At 32.8% G+C, this 13,313-nt stretch overlaps 1 protein-coding gene across 11 annotated transcripts; it reads left to right on the top strand.

The window, feature by feature from the left end:
* Positions 1-258: 258 nt before the first annotated feature.
* LOC6555875 (probable cation-transporting ATPase 13A3) lies at positions 259-12,617 on the top strand. Of its 11 annotated transcripts, none has more exons than XM_026983186.1 (10): positions 259-391; positions 3,207-3,303; positions 3,420-4,619; positions 6,762-7,050; positions 7,106-7,215; positions 7,271-7,632; positions 7,687-8,190; positions 8,259-8,459; positions 9,645-11,505; positions 11,569-12,617. In XM_026983186.1, exons 3-10 carry the CDS (start codon positions 4,181-4,183, stop codon positions 12,165-12,167), a joined length of 4,365 nt encoding a protein of 1,454 aa, XP_026838987.1. In that variant the 5' UTR covers positions 259-391; positions 3,207-3,303; positions 3,420-4,180; the 3' UTR covers positions 12,168-12,617. The 11 variants fall into 11 exon arrangements, with proteins under 11 accessions (XP_026838987.1, XP_026838986.1, XP_026838988.1 ...); XM_026983185.1 differs by having other exon boundaries at positions 259-531; XM_026983184.1 differs by having other exon boundaries at positions 264-470.
* Positions 12,618-13,313: the final 696 nt, after the last annotated feature.

The following is a 13,313-nucleotide window of genomic DNA, read 5'->3' as shown; positions in this document are numbered from 1 at the left end:
ATTTTGCTGATTAGTATTCCGTCTTTTATCAAATTCTCAAATTGCAACTGTCAAGAAGAAGAATTTTTAGTTGTATCTCATATGTATCAATTGGGGAGTTTTCGAAAAGACAAAATCCATTAAATTTTTGATTTGATGTTATACCTAATATGAATAATAAAAAAACGTCCGCTCATTTGCACCTTCACAATTCAGACCTCCTATGTGGGAAATTTAATACACCATCGTACCAAACTTTCCACTCTGTCATTGACGCTAGCTTGACGCATATAAGTAACCGTCAGTGTAAATAAAGTATTTGATCTTTTTTTTGCCAAATATATATGTTTTTGGATGCGTTTTTTTTTTAAATTGTTTTAAAACCCATCGATAAAAAGGATGCGGATACATGGTAGTTTTATGGTGAAGCCAACATAAGAATTCTAATTAGTGTGAACACATCAACCTTGCTGTAGTATCGTGTGTTTTAAGTACGTACATATATAACATGTGAAGCTACTATGAGTTTATGATGCCCTAGGAGAAGTTTACGTACATTATTTTGGTTTTAAAATAACGTATATGTACATAAAAATAAATATTCTAGAATTGATACAATGTACAACTATATATATATATATATATATATATATATATATATATATATATGGTCACCACATACGCATGTATTTAATACATGTATCGACTGGGTAGATTGTATGTTATGTCACGAAATCTAAAAGTTTTAATGAATTAATGACGATAATGATGCCATTTTACTGATTTTTGATGTAATTTAAATTAAATAATTATTTTCTTTAGCTAAGTGAAAAACTTTATAGTATAATAGCTTAAGTAACTATCTAAAGATGTCATACGTACATATATGGATATGCATATTATCAGAGCAATGACTGGTACTGCAAATGGCAATAAAATGCAATCTCATGCCCATGAATTTGCTTCTTGTATCTACGGAAATAAATTAAACTAAAACCCCCTAAACCACCTGGTCAATGCCACTAGTTTTAATTGGATGAAAAAACGTATAGCCAATGTCGTTGACAAATTAAATTCAAGAGCTTTTTGTATGTGGGTTCATCATGATTAGCGGAGTCGAGAAATTCCCGTCTGAATGAACGTAGATATCTACGTATATAAATAGAGTTATGTGCATATGTACATTATATTCAATTTGTATTAAATTTTGTATTGGATATTTTATTAGAATATATTATTTCCTTAATTTTTAATGATTAATATGTATTATATTAAGATTAATTAATTTTATTTCATGTACATCTTCATCTTTTAAAATGATACTCCTGTTCAAAACAAAATCGAAAGCAAGATTTAAATGGGAATTTTTAAAATGTAAACTTTTGTTTGTCTGTATATTTCAAAATATATATGTAAGTATTATTTCATTACACGTAGTTGCCGAACCTATGAAGTTCGGCAAAAATTATATGTAAGTTGTCAAACGTTTTACTGTATGTTGACTGAATGTAAATTTTATTGTTAAAGAAGTTTATATTGCCTCTACATGGCTTTGTTTATGATATATCAATATGCTTAATCTTAGCTCCTATGGGAACCATTGATATGGATAAAGCGAAATATGGTAGTTATCATAATCACTAATATACATATTTTTTTATACATATACATTTTTTTTTATTTATTTATTTATTTTATTTTATGTATTTATGGTCTACAAGAAACGAATAATATGAACCTTGGGCTACCACCACCTTGTTGCAAAAGCGTCGTATTTCTAAAACTTTCTCAACATAATTTTTGTTGGAAAATTTGTTCTTTTTTTTTTTTAATTTTTTTGATGCGAAGACTAACAAAAACGTGTTAAATTAAAAACTTAAATTATTTATTTATGTACTGTAGATGTTGACACGACTGTGATGCCAGCATGTGATCGACTTTCTCTGCTCTTTTAACCATTTGTGAGAGGTCCGATGATAATTTTAAATGTGAATTTGCACGAGATAATTTTTGTCTCAAGAAGACCATTAAATCAGGACCATTAAATATGAATTGTAATACGTATAACTGCCTGGAGAAACGTAACTCATGTGGTGATGATTGCGGGTCTTTACTGGAACACTGCGTACGGTTCAATAATTGATTAATACAATGCATCGATTGATGCCCACCCACTACAGTAGCTTAGAGATTCCGGTAGTGTACACTGGTGCTACTTATTTAACTTTATCTTTCTATTTATGAAGTGTGAGATGGAATATGCAGATATAACCCTTGAGAACTCCCCCTATATGGGTTTACATTTTCGCATATAATACTTTTTCGAGCTGCTGGACGTATATGAAAGCAGCCAGAATCAGAGAAAACCCGAGAGAACCTCTCACGTGATTGCTCGCTTCACTGCTTTATTGTAGGTTAACCAGGCTAGCATTGTAAAATCCTAATAGCATTCTTTCATTTTTAACTTTAGGAGTAGTAGCTCCTTAGTGTGTGTAATACCAACTAAGCGTTTTCCTTGAAATTTGGTAGCCGTTTTACATTTAGCGAGTCGGAAACCGTCCACCCCATTTGGAATTCTCTTCTGCTTTGGCGTCGTGTTGTAAACGTTTTTCATTGTTTGTGAGCTTATTGAGGATTAAGCTGGGTTTATTTCGTTATTGCAACAGTGTTTCGAGTATAATTTCGATAAAATAGTGAATGTAATACCTGTAAATAATACATTCCGTTAGAAAGAATCATCAAAAAAGTTTAAAAGTATTGTTTTATTGAAAATATGACAACATTGACATTGACAGGTTTATTAAATTCACCTTAGAATGAATAAAGTTATTCTACCTCAAACTCTTTACCAATTTTTATACCCTTTACTCGTAAAGTAAAAACCTCTACTAGATTCTATTAAAGTATACAAAAGGTAGAACGAAGCGTGTCCGACCTTATAAAGTATATAAATTCTTGATCAGAATGTAATTTGGTTCATATGAACGTCGAGATCTCAGAAACTATAAAAGCTAGAAAGAGATTAGCATGCCGATTCTAGAGGCAGCGTATATTAGCTTAGTACGATGACCCACCCACACTTTTAAAAAATATTTTTTTTTGTTATTTACCTTTTGTCTTTAATTTTTAATTTATTTTTACGATTGGAAAATTATTTTACAGCTTACGATGCAAAAGCGTTATGGATATGAGATTAATTAAAATTTACAATTTTCCCTTCTTTTCAGAAATTTATTATCACTATGTCAAGCAAAAACAACTATTGAAGAAAATAAACAAATACATGCTTTGGCATGGGTACTTTTTAATATGCCATTGAAAGAGGTTATTAATAAAATGATTGATATTACAAAAATCAATTATATACCAAATTATATCGAATATAAAAAAAATTGTTATGTTCACTACGTGATTTTTTTAATCGATACTTTTTTGCACAGGTTAGTAAAATTCACGATTCTTAATTACCAATTAAGCTCGTAATAATTTATATGAACACCGACTTTGACACTGCCAAGCAATTCGAACCTGTCATTCTAAGAATTAAATCCGAGGGATTGTATCGTAATGAATTCATATCAAGGTGTTATAAAGAAGAAACTGGAAAAAAGTAAGATACTATACAAAAATGTGCTCAATGCGTGCTTTGGTGTATGTGTATTCACATTAACACTTAACAAGTTAAATGGCGTCCTGCCCAGCGGGACCAGATTAAGCTTGAAGATTTTACAGAAGGAGTACATCAAGCAATTCTTTTTTGAGAAACGTGTGGGAAGCGGAGGAGCTTGTTTCAAGACTATTACAATTTTTGGATGATTAAGAAAGAGCTGGAGAAGAAGCATCGCAACAGGAAAACGGACCCTACATCTCTTAGGTCTGCGAGTGCAATTTTCATTTAAGCAACGGCAGCGAAAAATATTGCACTTTAAATTAGCCAAAAGTCATGTACCATTTAACTTAGATATTGAGCCTCGTCCAACATTTTTGAGCAGCTTAAGCATATCGAACTGCTCTACAATGGTATTACAAAAAATGTTCGCTTATTCCCTATGTTGTTTAAGAGAGAGATTTTACAAAGATCAGATGTGTAGCTGACATTTCCAATATTGCATAAGTCTTACAACCAAGAATAATAACAGTATATCCAAGCTGTCGCAGAATTAAATATTTGCTTGCCTTTGTAATTTTAAATTGTTCAGAAATGTTCACAAGTCAGAGCAAGGCGTGTGAGATTACCAATTCTCAAAATGAAACAGTGCAGCTACAATCGTTACCAAATCACATTGAAGAGCTAAAATTTGGAAATTCGGATGTTGAAACGGATGAGGATCTTCACTTCCCTGGAATTGCAGCTAAAAATAAAATCTTGAAGCTGAGCTGGTGGCATTCTCCTGTTGAAATGCATTATGTAGCGACAGCATTAGTGCAGCCTAAAAAAAGTGATAAGGGATCCAGCAATAAATCAAAAAAAGTTGTGAACAATAATACTTTAGCTAATGGTTGTAGTAAAACTCCGTCGAGATCTGTTGCATTACTGAAATATATTCGTCCAGACCAGGAAGAGGATAGTGAAGAAAACGAATCAAGCGTTCTTGAACCAAACGTTGATGAATTCTTTCCTAAAGACCGGCTTGACGATGGTAAGTATTCAGTCATATTTTCAGTTCGCTAATAACTTTTAATCGATTTTTCACTATTTACTCGCGAGAACAACCCTCGTTTTCTCTACAAGCATCGCGATTAAGCACAACCAGTTTTTAAATAATATTCTTTTCAGTGCATAGTAGCATTTGATTTTAGTGTTATATAGATGTATTTTAATCATACATTTTTCACATTTGTTTGTATTAATTGAAGTTTATTGAAGTTGAATTTAACTAAATTGAAGTTTAGTTTAGAGAGATCCAAAATTTATACTCCTGTCAGACTTTTGATGAAAGTTTGAGTGACCAAAACTTATTTTTCGATGAAGGGGTGTCCCGTAAATCGTTTCAGCCTTAAAAACCGGGCAAACCCCTTTAGCGGTCCTCCGTACAAATAGCTAATTAGTTTCAGGCTGTTTCATATTGCACTTTCAATAACAAGCGGGCGTTCATTTGCGCCATTTTCTTCGAATGTAATTTTAGAGTCCATAGTAAGCGACGCCCCATGGTTTACTTTTATTTATTTTCGCGGCAACTTTTTAAACAATTATCAGTCATAAAAGTGAATGACTTAAAATGGCAATTTATTAACCAAATAAATTTAATGAAATTATTTAAAGAAATAAAAACCTAAAATTTTATGAAATTAAAATGAAGTATTTGCCAATTAAATACATTCATGAGTTCATCCGATAACAATTCAGCCAATATCGAAATGGTTCGTGAAACTGTTTAAAACTTAAAATTTTTTGATGCTGTAGAGCTTTGGACGAATTTTTTTTGTTGTGGCTAAATTGAACATTTTCTATTTTTTAACTTGTTAAGATGTTAACAACTATACTAAAAGGGTATATAAGCTTCGGCCTGCCTTTTAGTTAACTAGCTTTTTGTCTTTTGAAAAAATGAACATTTGTGGATTTTAGTCTGATAGCTGAATGCTTGGCAAAAACTTTGGTTTAGGTAGGTTTTTCGGCAGTTAGATAAATAAATAACTAATTAAAACGTGGCGTATTATTATGATTCATATAAATGACTTACCTACATACATACATATGTATGTATGTATTTTAAGTTCCCATATAAATTTATTGAATGCAATTTCCTACGAAGAATTTTAAAAGTAAAAAAGCTTAAATAGGTGACCATACATATACATATAGTATATATGCATATATGATTGCATATGTAGGTATATGAAACAACGAATCTGTTTGACAGTGGTGCTATATTAATATGTACACACATATGTACACGTATTGATCAGCACATGCCAGCTGCACCTAAAATTGTATGAATAGATGTATGTACGTATATGTGTATGTGTATGTGTATGTGTATGTTTGTATGCATTAATTGATGAAGATTGTTTCTTATTGTATTCGTTATGTCCATCATGAACGTGTGGTACAAGTGGCTCAAAATTCATGTTTTCACTTAGTACATGTACATACATACATACATATGCAAAGCTTCATATATCAGTGAATTCAGTGGAGCAGTCAATATTCCTACAATAAACGTTTTTTGTTGGTACCAGTGACGCAACTACGGACTATAAAAAGGCCCATAATCATATAAGCGAATAAAAAACGTATACGAGAAGAAAAGTGTGAGTGCTTAAGCGAACAAACCATATCAAGTTCGCGCTTTGGATTCTTATCACTTCTCTTTTATCTATTGATGTTGCCTTTTCGATTAGGCGTTTAACGACTGTTCGTGACTACAACTTTTTCATTAAAATTGTCTGTTAATCGCCTTAACGATGTTAGTTTCAAGACATACTTTTATTAGATAAATTTTTAAGCTTTTTTCTTTGATGATTATCGAATTCAAATATTTTTTGTTTGTTTCACATATAGGAGTGTAATTGGTCATACTACTGTGAAATGCAATACTTTTAATATAATTTTACAAAATAAAACAGCGAGTTTTCGTATATTTAAATGCATATTTCTTCGTGTAAACCAAAGTAAGCGTACATAGGTAGGAGAAAAATATTGCAAGCAAATTATGTCAAACTACAATGATTCAAAAGGTATGCACTTTAACATAAACGAATTTAAAATATATACCACGACAACGTTTTATTACATTTTTTTTATTTTTATTACTATTTAAAGCTTTTTTACTTATTTATAGATTCAAAATCATGTACTGGGCTATTAAATCCAGATCAGGAGGATCAAATGAATGTATGCGGTTATCGTCGCTCCCTTTTGCGAACTGGTTTTTGCTGGGCATGTATCTTCTTAACTTGCGGTCTATTGCGCCTCGTGCTACATTGGTGGCGGCATTTATATTTATATGCCACTTGCTCTCAATGCTCATTGGAGGAGGCAGAACAGGTTTTGGTAACAGAGGATTATCAAGGAAAGCACAAAATGTACCATGTAAAGCAAATTCAAGTCTTAAACTCAAGCAACCTTAAGTAAGAACACACCAATTTCCACAATAAGAAAATACTAAAAGATTACGTTCATCAGGACACTATTGGAAAAGGAACAGCAGACCAGAGAAAGCAAACATATAGGATGCGATCATGTAGAAAACCTCTTGCAACTGTCAGTTCATTTTAACTCGGCGCAATTCAAAAGTACGTTCCATGTATACATATTAAGCTGCAACAATTTGCAACATTATTTTTTTAGGATGCTCATCATTACGAATTTTTCGCTGCAAACAATTAGTCTATGCTTGGAACACTAATATGAATAGTTTTCAAAGGATAAATGGTCTCGACCTAAATATTCCGTGTTCATATTATCACCAACAGCGTGGATTAACTGTCAATGAACAGATTTCAAGGCGAATTGTTTTCGGAGACAATGAAATAACTGTACCATTGCGAGATTTGAAGACATTGCTGTTCTTAGAAGTACTTAACCCTTTTTACGTGTTTCAATTATTTTCTGTAATTCTGTGGTTTACATATGATTACTACTACTATGCTTGCGTAATACTCTTGATGTCAATTTTTGGTATAACTATGTCTGTTTTGCAAACGAAAAAGGCAAGTAAATGAATTTTAAGTTATTTATAAAATATAATTCATATATATTTTTAGAATCAGGATGTGCTCCAAAAGACAGTATATAACACTGGTAATGCTTGGGTTGTTGATCATAAAGGACTGTCCAAGGAGCTTCCTACGCGAGCGATAGTACCTGGGGACATCATTGAAATTCCATCATCAGGCTGTACGCTGCATTGCGATGCCATCTTATTATCTGGAAACTGCATTCTAGATGAGTCTATGCTTACTGGTGAAAGTGTGCCAGTGACCAAAACTCCTTTACCGTCGAAACGTGATATGATTTTTGATAAAACAGAGCATGCTAGACATACACTTTTTTGTGGCACAAAGGTTATTCAGACTCGTTATATTGGCTCCAAAAAAGTATTGGCATTTGTAATAAACACTGGAAACATAACGGCAAAAGGAGAACTTATACGTTCTATTCTATATCCCCCCCCTGTTGACTACAAGTTTGAACAAGACTCTTACAAATTTATCCAGTTTCTGGCAATAATTGCATGTGTGGGATTTATTTATACGCTTGTAACTAAAGTAAGTTGGCTTCTTTATAACGTTAATGAGGAATAAAAAATAAAAGTAAAATAAATTATTACTTACAGATCTTGCGTGGAACGGATCCTGTTAAAATAGCAGTTGAATCACTGGACCTTATCACAATTGTAGTCCCACCAGCACTTCCAGCGGCTATGACAGTCGGTCGATTTTATGCACAAAAGCGGCTAAAGACTAGTGAAATATTTTGCATTTCTCCTAGGTCCATAAATGTGGCAGGAAGCATAAATTGTTGTTGTTTTGACAAGGTTCGTACCATTAATAAATACATCTGTTCTGTGTAATCGGAAATTTACGTAAGCTATGATAAAATGTTTTCTTTTTAAATTTTCCCACAAAAATAATAGTTTGCCTTATAATTTAATTTATTATTTAAACCATAATATCAAATTTAGTCATACTTATTATAATTGTACTTTTAAAATAATACAATCTCTTTAACCTATTTATATTTATTTATTTTTTCAATCTATTCAATATTCATTTATTATTTATTTATGCATAAATAGACAGTAAACCTCAAAAAATGATTAATATTTCCCCAGTTTAAAAACGAAATCACGATTACTTTACAATCAAACTTTAGAAAACTCTTTAGGAAAAATAGTAAAAATCGAAACATTTTTAAGAAAGCGAGTGTGGCATTGTTAAGTGGTTAGTGGGCGTTTCAGTGTATAATAATAAAATGAAAAAAATTATATTATTTATTTATTAATTTTATTTATTGATTTATAAATTGTTATATTCGTCTTAACGAATTCTATCATTTTGTTTAAAAACATTTTGGGCATGTCTACTCTAACGCCCACAAAATAATAAATTAAAAGAAAAATGTTTTGATTTTATTATATATCTTGCCAATTTCAATCGATATCCCAAACGTATTTTGGAATTTCTCCTTGGCATTTCTACTAGCTGAGAAACAGTAACATTACGTGGTAGACGAAGAACTAGTTTACCGCGTTTTTCTTGTTCATTATGTTCATTATACAACTCAAAAAAAAAAACAGATTTTTTAACATTTTCAAGCTTCTTAAATACAATAATTTTTAACCTTTGCTTAAAAAAATATATCATTGGTAAAAAAAAAGGAAAAGTAAAAATAACAAAATGAAAAAATAAAAGTTTTTTGGCAAATCTATAGAAATACAGGATATATAAAACAACGAAAAAATTTCAGAACATTTTTCAAAAGTGTGGGCTTGGCAGTTTTATTCGGTTTGTGGGCGTTAGGGTGGGCGAGACAATATTTGGGAAAAAACTTCCGATGCTTCTGTCTCTAGAAGCTGCATTCTTAATCTTAACATTCTAGCTTTTGTAGGTACTCTACGAGTAACGGGTATACATAAAAAAAAATGTATTTGGATAATCACTATATCCGTTCATTAAAATTAACATAATTTATATACATTAAATTTTTTACTTTATTTCAGACTGGTACTCTTACTGAAGATGGACTTGATATGTGGGGTGTTGTGCCCAAATCATCAACTAATCAATTTCAAATTCCCTTACAAAATGTGGTCCGATTGCCATACGATCACTTCCTTTTCGGTATGGTAACGTGCCATTCTATAACTATATTAAACGGCAGAATGATGGGCGACCCGTTGGATTTAAAAATGTTTCAGTCTACAGGATGGAAACTGGAAGATTCAAATAACATACCTGACACTGAAAAATATGGTATTCTTTATCCAACAATTTTAAGACAGCCTAGAGTTTGCCTTTCCGGAATGACTGAACCAGAAATTAAGCGACAATCCTCTGTAGACGATTTACTAGCCACTGTTGGAATATCGCCAGCTCAAAAAAATTTTGATCATGGTATCGTTCGTGAATTTCCATTTACATCAGCTCTTCAGAGGATGTCTGTCGTTACTCGTTGCCTTAGTGACCAAGTATTCAATGTTTACTGCAAAGGCTCTCCTGAGATGTTAGAAAAACTGTGTATACCACAAAGTTTACCAGATAATTATTCGCAAACTCTATCGGAATTTGCAAAAAAAGGTTACCGAATCATTGCCATTGCATTTAAATCTCTTGCCCACAAGATGAACTATACAAAAGTACAGCGTTTATCTCGCGAAGAGGTTGAAAACAACTTGGAATTTTTAGGTTTTGTGATCCTTGAGAATCGCCTCAAACCAGATACTACTAAAGTAATAAATGCGTTAAACTCAGCCAAAATTCGAACTATAATGATAACAGGCGATAATATTTTAACTGCAATAAGCGTTGCTCGCGATTGTGGCATAGTAAGTGCATCGCAAGCAGTTATAACAGTGCACGCAGATCCGCTTGGTGACAGTGAAATCTTTCAAACTAATACCACTGCGCTTGATACGGAATGTAATGTCGATAATAGTTCACATAAACACTACAAGTTACAATACACTTTAGATTTGGGTAGCAAGACATCTCGAGAATATTTATACAAATCAAGTTTAAATAGTAACCTTTTTGGCCAGGAAACAACTGAGTTCAGGGCCCACGACGCAAAAACTATTTTTCGTATGGAGTCGACAAATTCATTAGATAACGAATCGAGTTCCAGTTATGCAGAAAGCGTTTTGCCGACAAGTGATAGTTTGGCTAGTGTAAAAACCACAGACACTTGGACCCACAATGAAGCAGCAGAAGTTGATGCTGAACTTGGAATAAAACACTCAGAAGACGAAAGCTGGCGCCAACAATGCACATTTGCAATGGATGGTAAAACGTGGCAAATTGTAAAAGATCACTTTCCGGAGGAAAAGGAAATTCTATTGACACGAGGTTCTATTTACGCCCGAATGTCACCCGATCAGAAACAGGCACTGGTTTTAGAACTTCAAAATTTGGACTATTGCGTTGCCATGTGCGGTGATGGCGCCAATGACTGTGGTGCGCTGAAGGTGGCTCACGCTGGTATTTCCCTTAGCGAGACTGAAGCATCTATAGCGTCCCCCTTTACTTCCCGAAATCCCACAATTTCGGCGGTTTTAAGAGTTATTAAGGAAGGGCGCGCTGCATTGGCCACATCATTTGGTATATTCAAGTATATGGCGGCCTATTCGCTAGTTCAGTTTATATCTGTTATGATTTTGTATTCCATCGACTCAAATCTAACGGACAAGCAGTATCTTTATGTCGATCTTGGACTAATATCGATATTTGCCTTCTTTTTTGGTAAAACTGAATCGTTTGATGGAAACCTGGTGGAACAAGTGCCGCTCAGTTCCTTAATATCCTCCACGCCATTAGCATCCCTTTTACTACATCTTACTGTTGTAACAGGATTCCAGGTAACTTGTAAGTATATATATAAATGCAAAGTTAAGCATAACGTAATCTTATTTTTAAATACGATTATAGGTTGGATTCATCTGCATCAACAGCCGTGGTTTAAACCTTTCAAGGCTACAGATGAAGATCATTTGGGTTGCGTTGAAAACTACACAATGTTCTGCATATCCAGTTTCCAGTATATTATACTAGCTTTTGTTTTCTCCAAGGGTGCGCCGTACAGAAAACCACTGTGGTCGAATCGGCCACTCTGCTTAGCATTTATTATAAATTTGTGCATTATTGTCTATTTGGTTTACTTTGTTTACTCCAGCGATTGGGTAGCCACCTTTTTTCAGCTTATAGTACCTTCTAAGGAATTTCGATACATTATGCTTGCTTACGGAGCAGCTGCATTTATGTGCCATATTTTTGTCGAGTCATTCTTGGTTGAATATCTGGTGTTCAAAAAATACCAAGTACAGCGAGAAAAGAACTGGGTCACATCGAAGCAAAAATACATGCGTCTAGAGCATGATATATCCAAAATAAAAAACTGGCCACCCATAACGGAAGTTTATGAACCAAATAATTTTGCCGACTGGGAAAGAGAACAGCCCACTTACGTGAGTTTGCACGCTGAACAAAACCATGATACCCAGCTTGGCAAATTTCCCGGATTTTCTTAAAGAATTAAAAAAAATGTAGCCAATAATTATAGCGTAAATAATTGTCGGTGATCCCTTTGTAAATTTTACTGTAAACTAAGGCGTACTATTAGGAATTTGCATTATTAATATATTAGGGAATGTAGACAAAATTATTTAGTTCCTATTTAGTTTTGTTGATATTCTTTGTATTTTTAGTCATAGGTAATTGTACTTACATCAAAGAGAACTATGTATTAACTAATACCATTTTTGTCATATTATGTTACAAACGGTGTCACGTATTCTTGATTATAATTAAGTGTTTGATGTTTATATACATAAGCTACAATTTCCATTTAGGCTGTATTGTAAGCATTCAAGTAACTTTAATTCATTGGCTTTTTAAGCATTTGCTTCTGTATCAAATCGGTTTGACTTCGCTATAACATTAATAAAGTAAAAATGATATTGCAATGATTTTGCATAAAAGAGTAAAGTATCTACGTCTTAGAAGGTGACGACAATGGACAACGTAATTTCTTTGTTCATTAGGTTTGGCATAGAGCTCTAATGATTAAAAATTTTGCCTTTAGGGTTTTTTTCTGGGACTATATCCTATGACTACGGAACCATCACTGACGTGTTATCTATGCCAAATATAAGACCTAGATAAATTGTTTCTAATCGGTTAACATGTTGATCATCTTTGAAAATTGGTATTTTCCCTTTGTTGTTTGCAATGAAAGAAGTGGTGACGGAACGATTGTGAACAACATCCTGCGATTTTCTCAAAATCCAAAAAAAATCGATGAAAGCGAAGGAGTACTTACGCAGAACTCAGTTTTTATACTTGTACAATATAAAATAAAAGCGTTTTCGTTGAAAAGTTTGTACCAAGCTTTTTCGAACAGATTTGGCAATGTCCGTCTTTCTGTCCATCGGTTGAACGCTGTGATCTCGGAAAATATAAAATCTGAAAAGGCAAGATTGAGCATACTTCTACAGACGTAGACGTAATTCCAGTTTCTTTCGGAAGATTACCGCACTTGAACCGCTAACAAAAACTGCCACGGCAACACTTTTGAACCATTTAAAAATTTTTTAAATATCATTAAAAAATTAGGAAAAAATAATAAAATAAAAACAAAATAAATATAGAAATTTACAAGATATATAAAAAGTGAA

The sequence above is a fragment of the Drosophila erecta genome, unplaced genomic scaffold, assembly GCF_003286155.1.
Source record: "Drosophila erecta strain 14021-0224.00,06,07 unplaced genomic scaffold, DereRS2 tig00000294-arrow-arrow-pilon, whole genome shotgun sequence".
NCBI classification, from domain to species: Eukaryota; Metazoa; Arthropoda; class Insecta; order Diptera; family Drosophilidae; genus Drosophila; species Drosophila erecta.
This window is presented reverse-complemented; position numbering and strand designations above follow the sequence as displayed.

Bases quoted from the DNA above. Each gene is read 5' to 3' on its own strand.
- LOC6555875 (XM_026983187.1), top strand. From the start codon at position 4,181: ATGTTCACAAGTCAGAGCAAGGCGTGTGAGATTACCAATTCTCAAAAT. The intron at 8,460-9,644 runs GTTCGTACCATT...ACTTTATTTCAG, and splicing joins ATTGTTGTTGTTTTGACAAG to ACTGGTACTCTTACTGAAGA. The intron at 11,506-11,568 runs GTAAGTATATAT...ATACGATTATAG, and splicing joins AACAGGATTCCAGGTAACTT to GTTGGATTCATCTGCATCAA.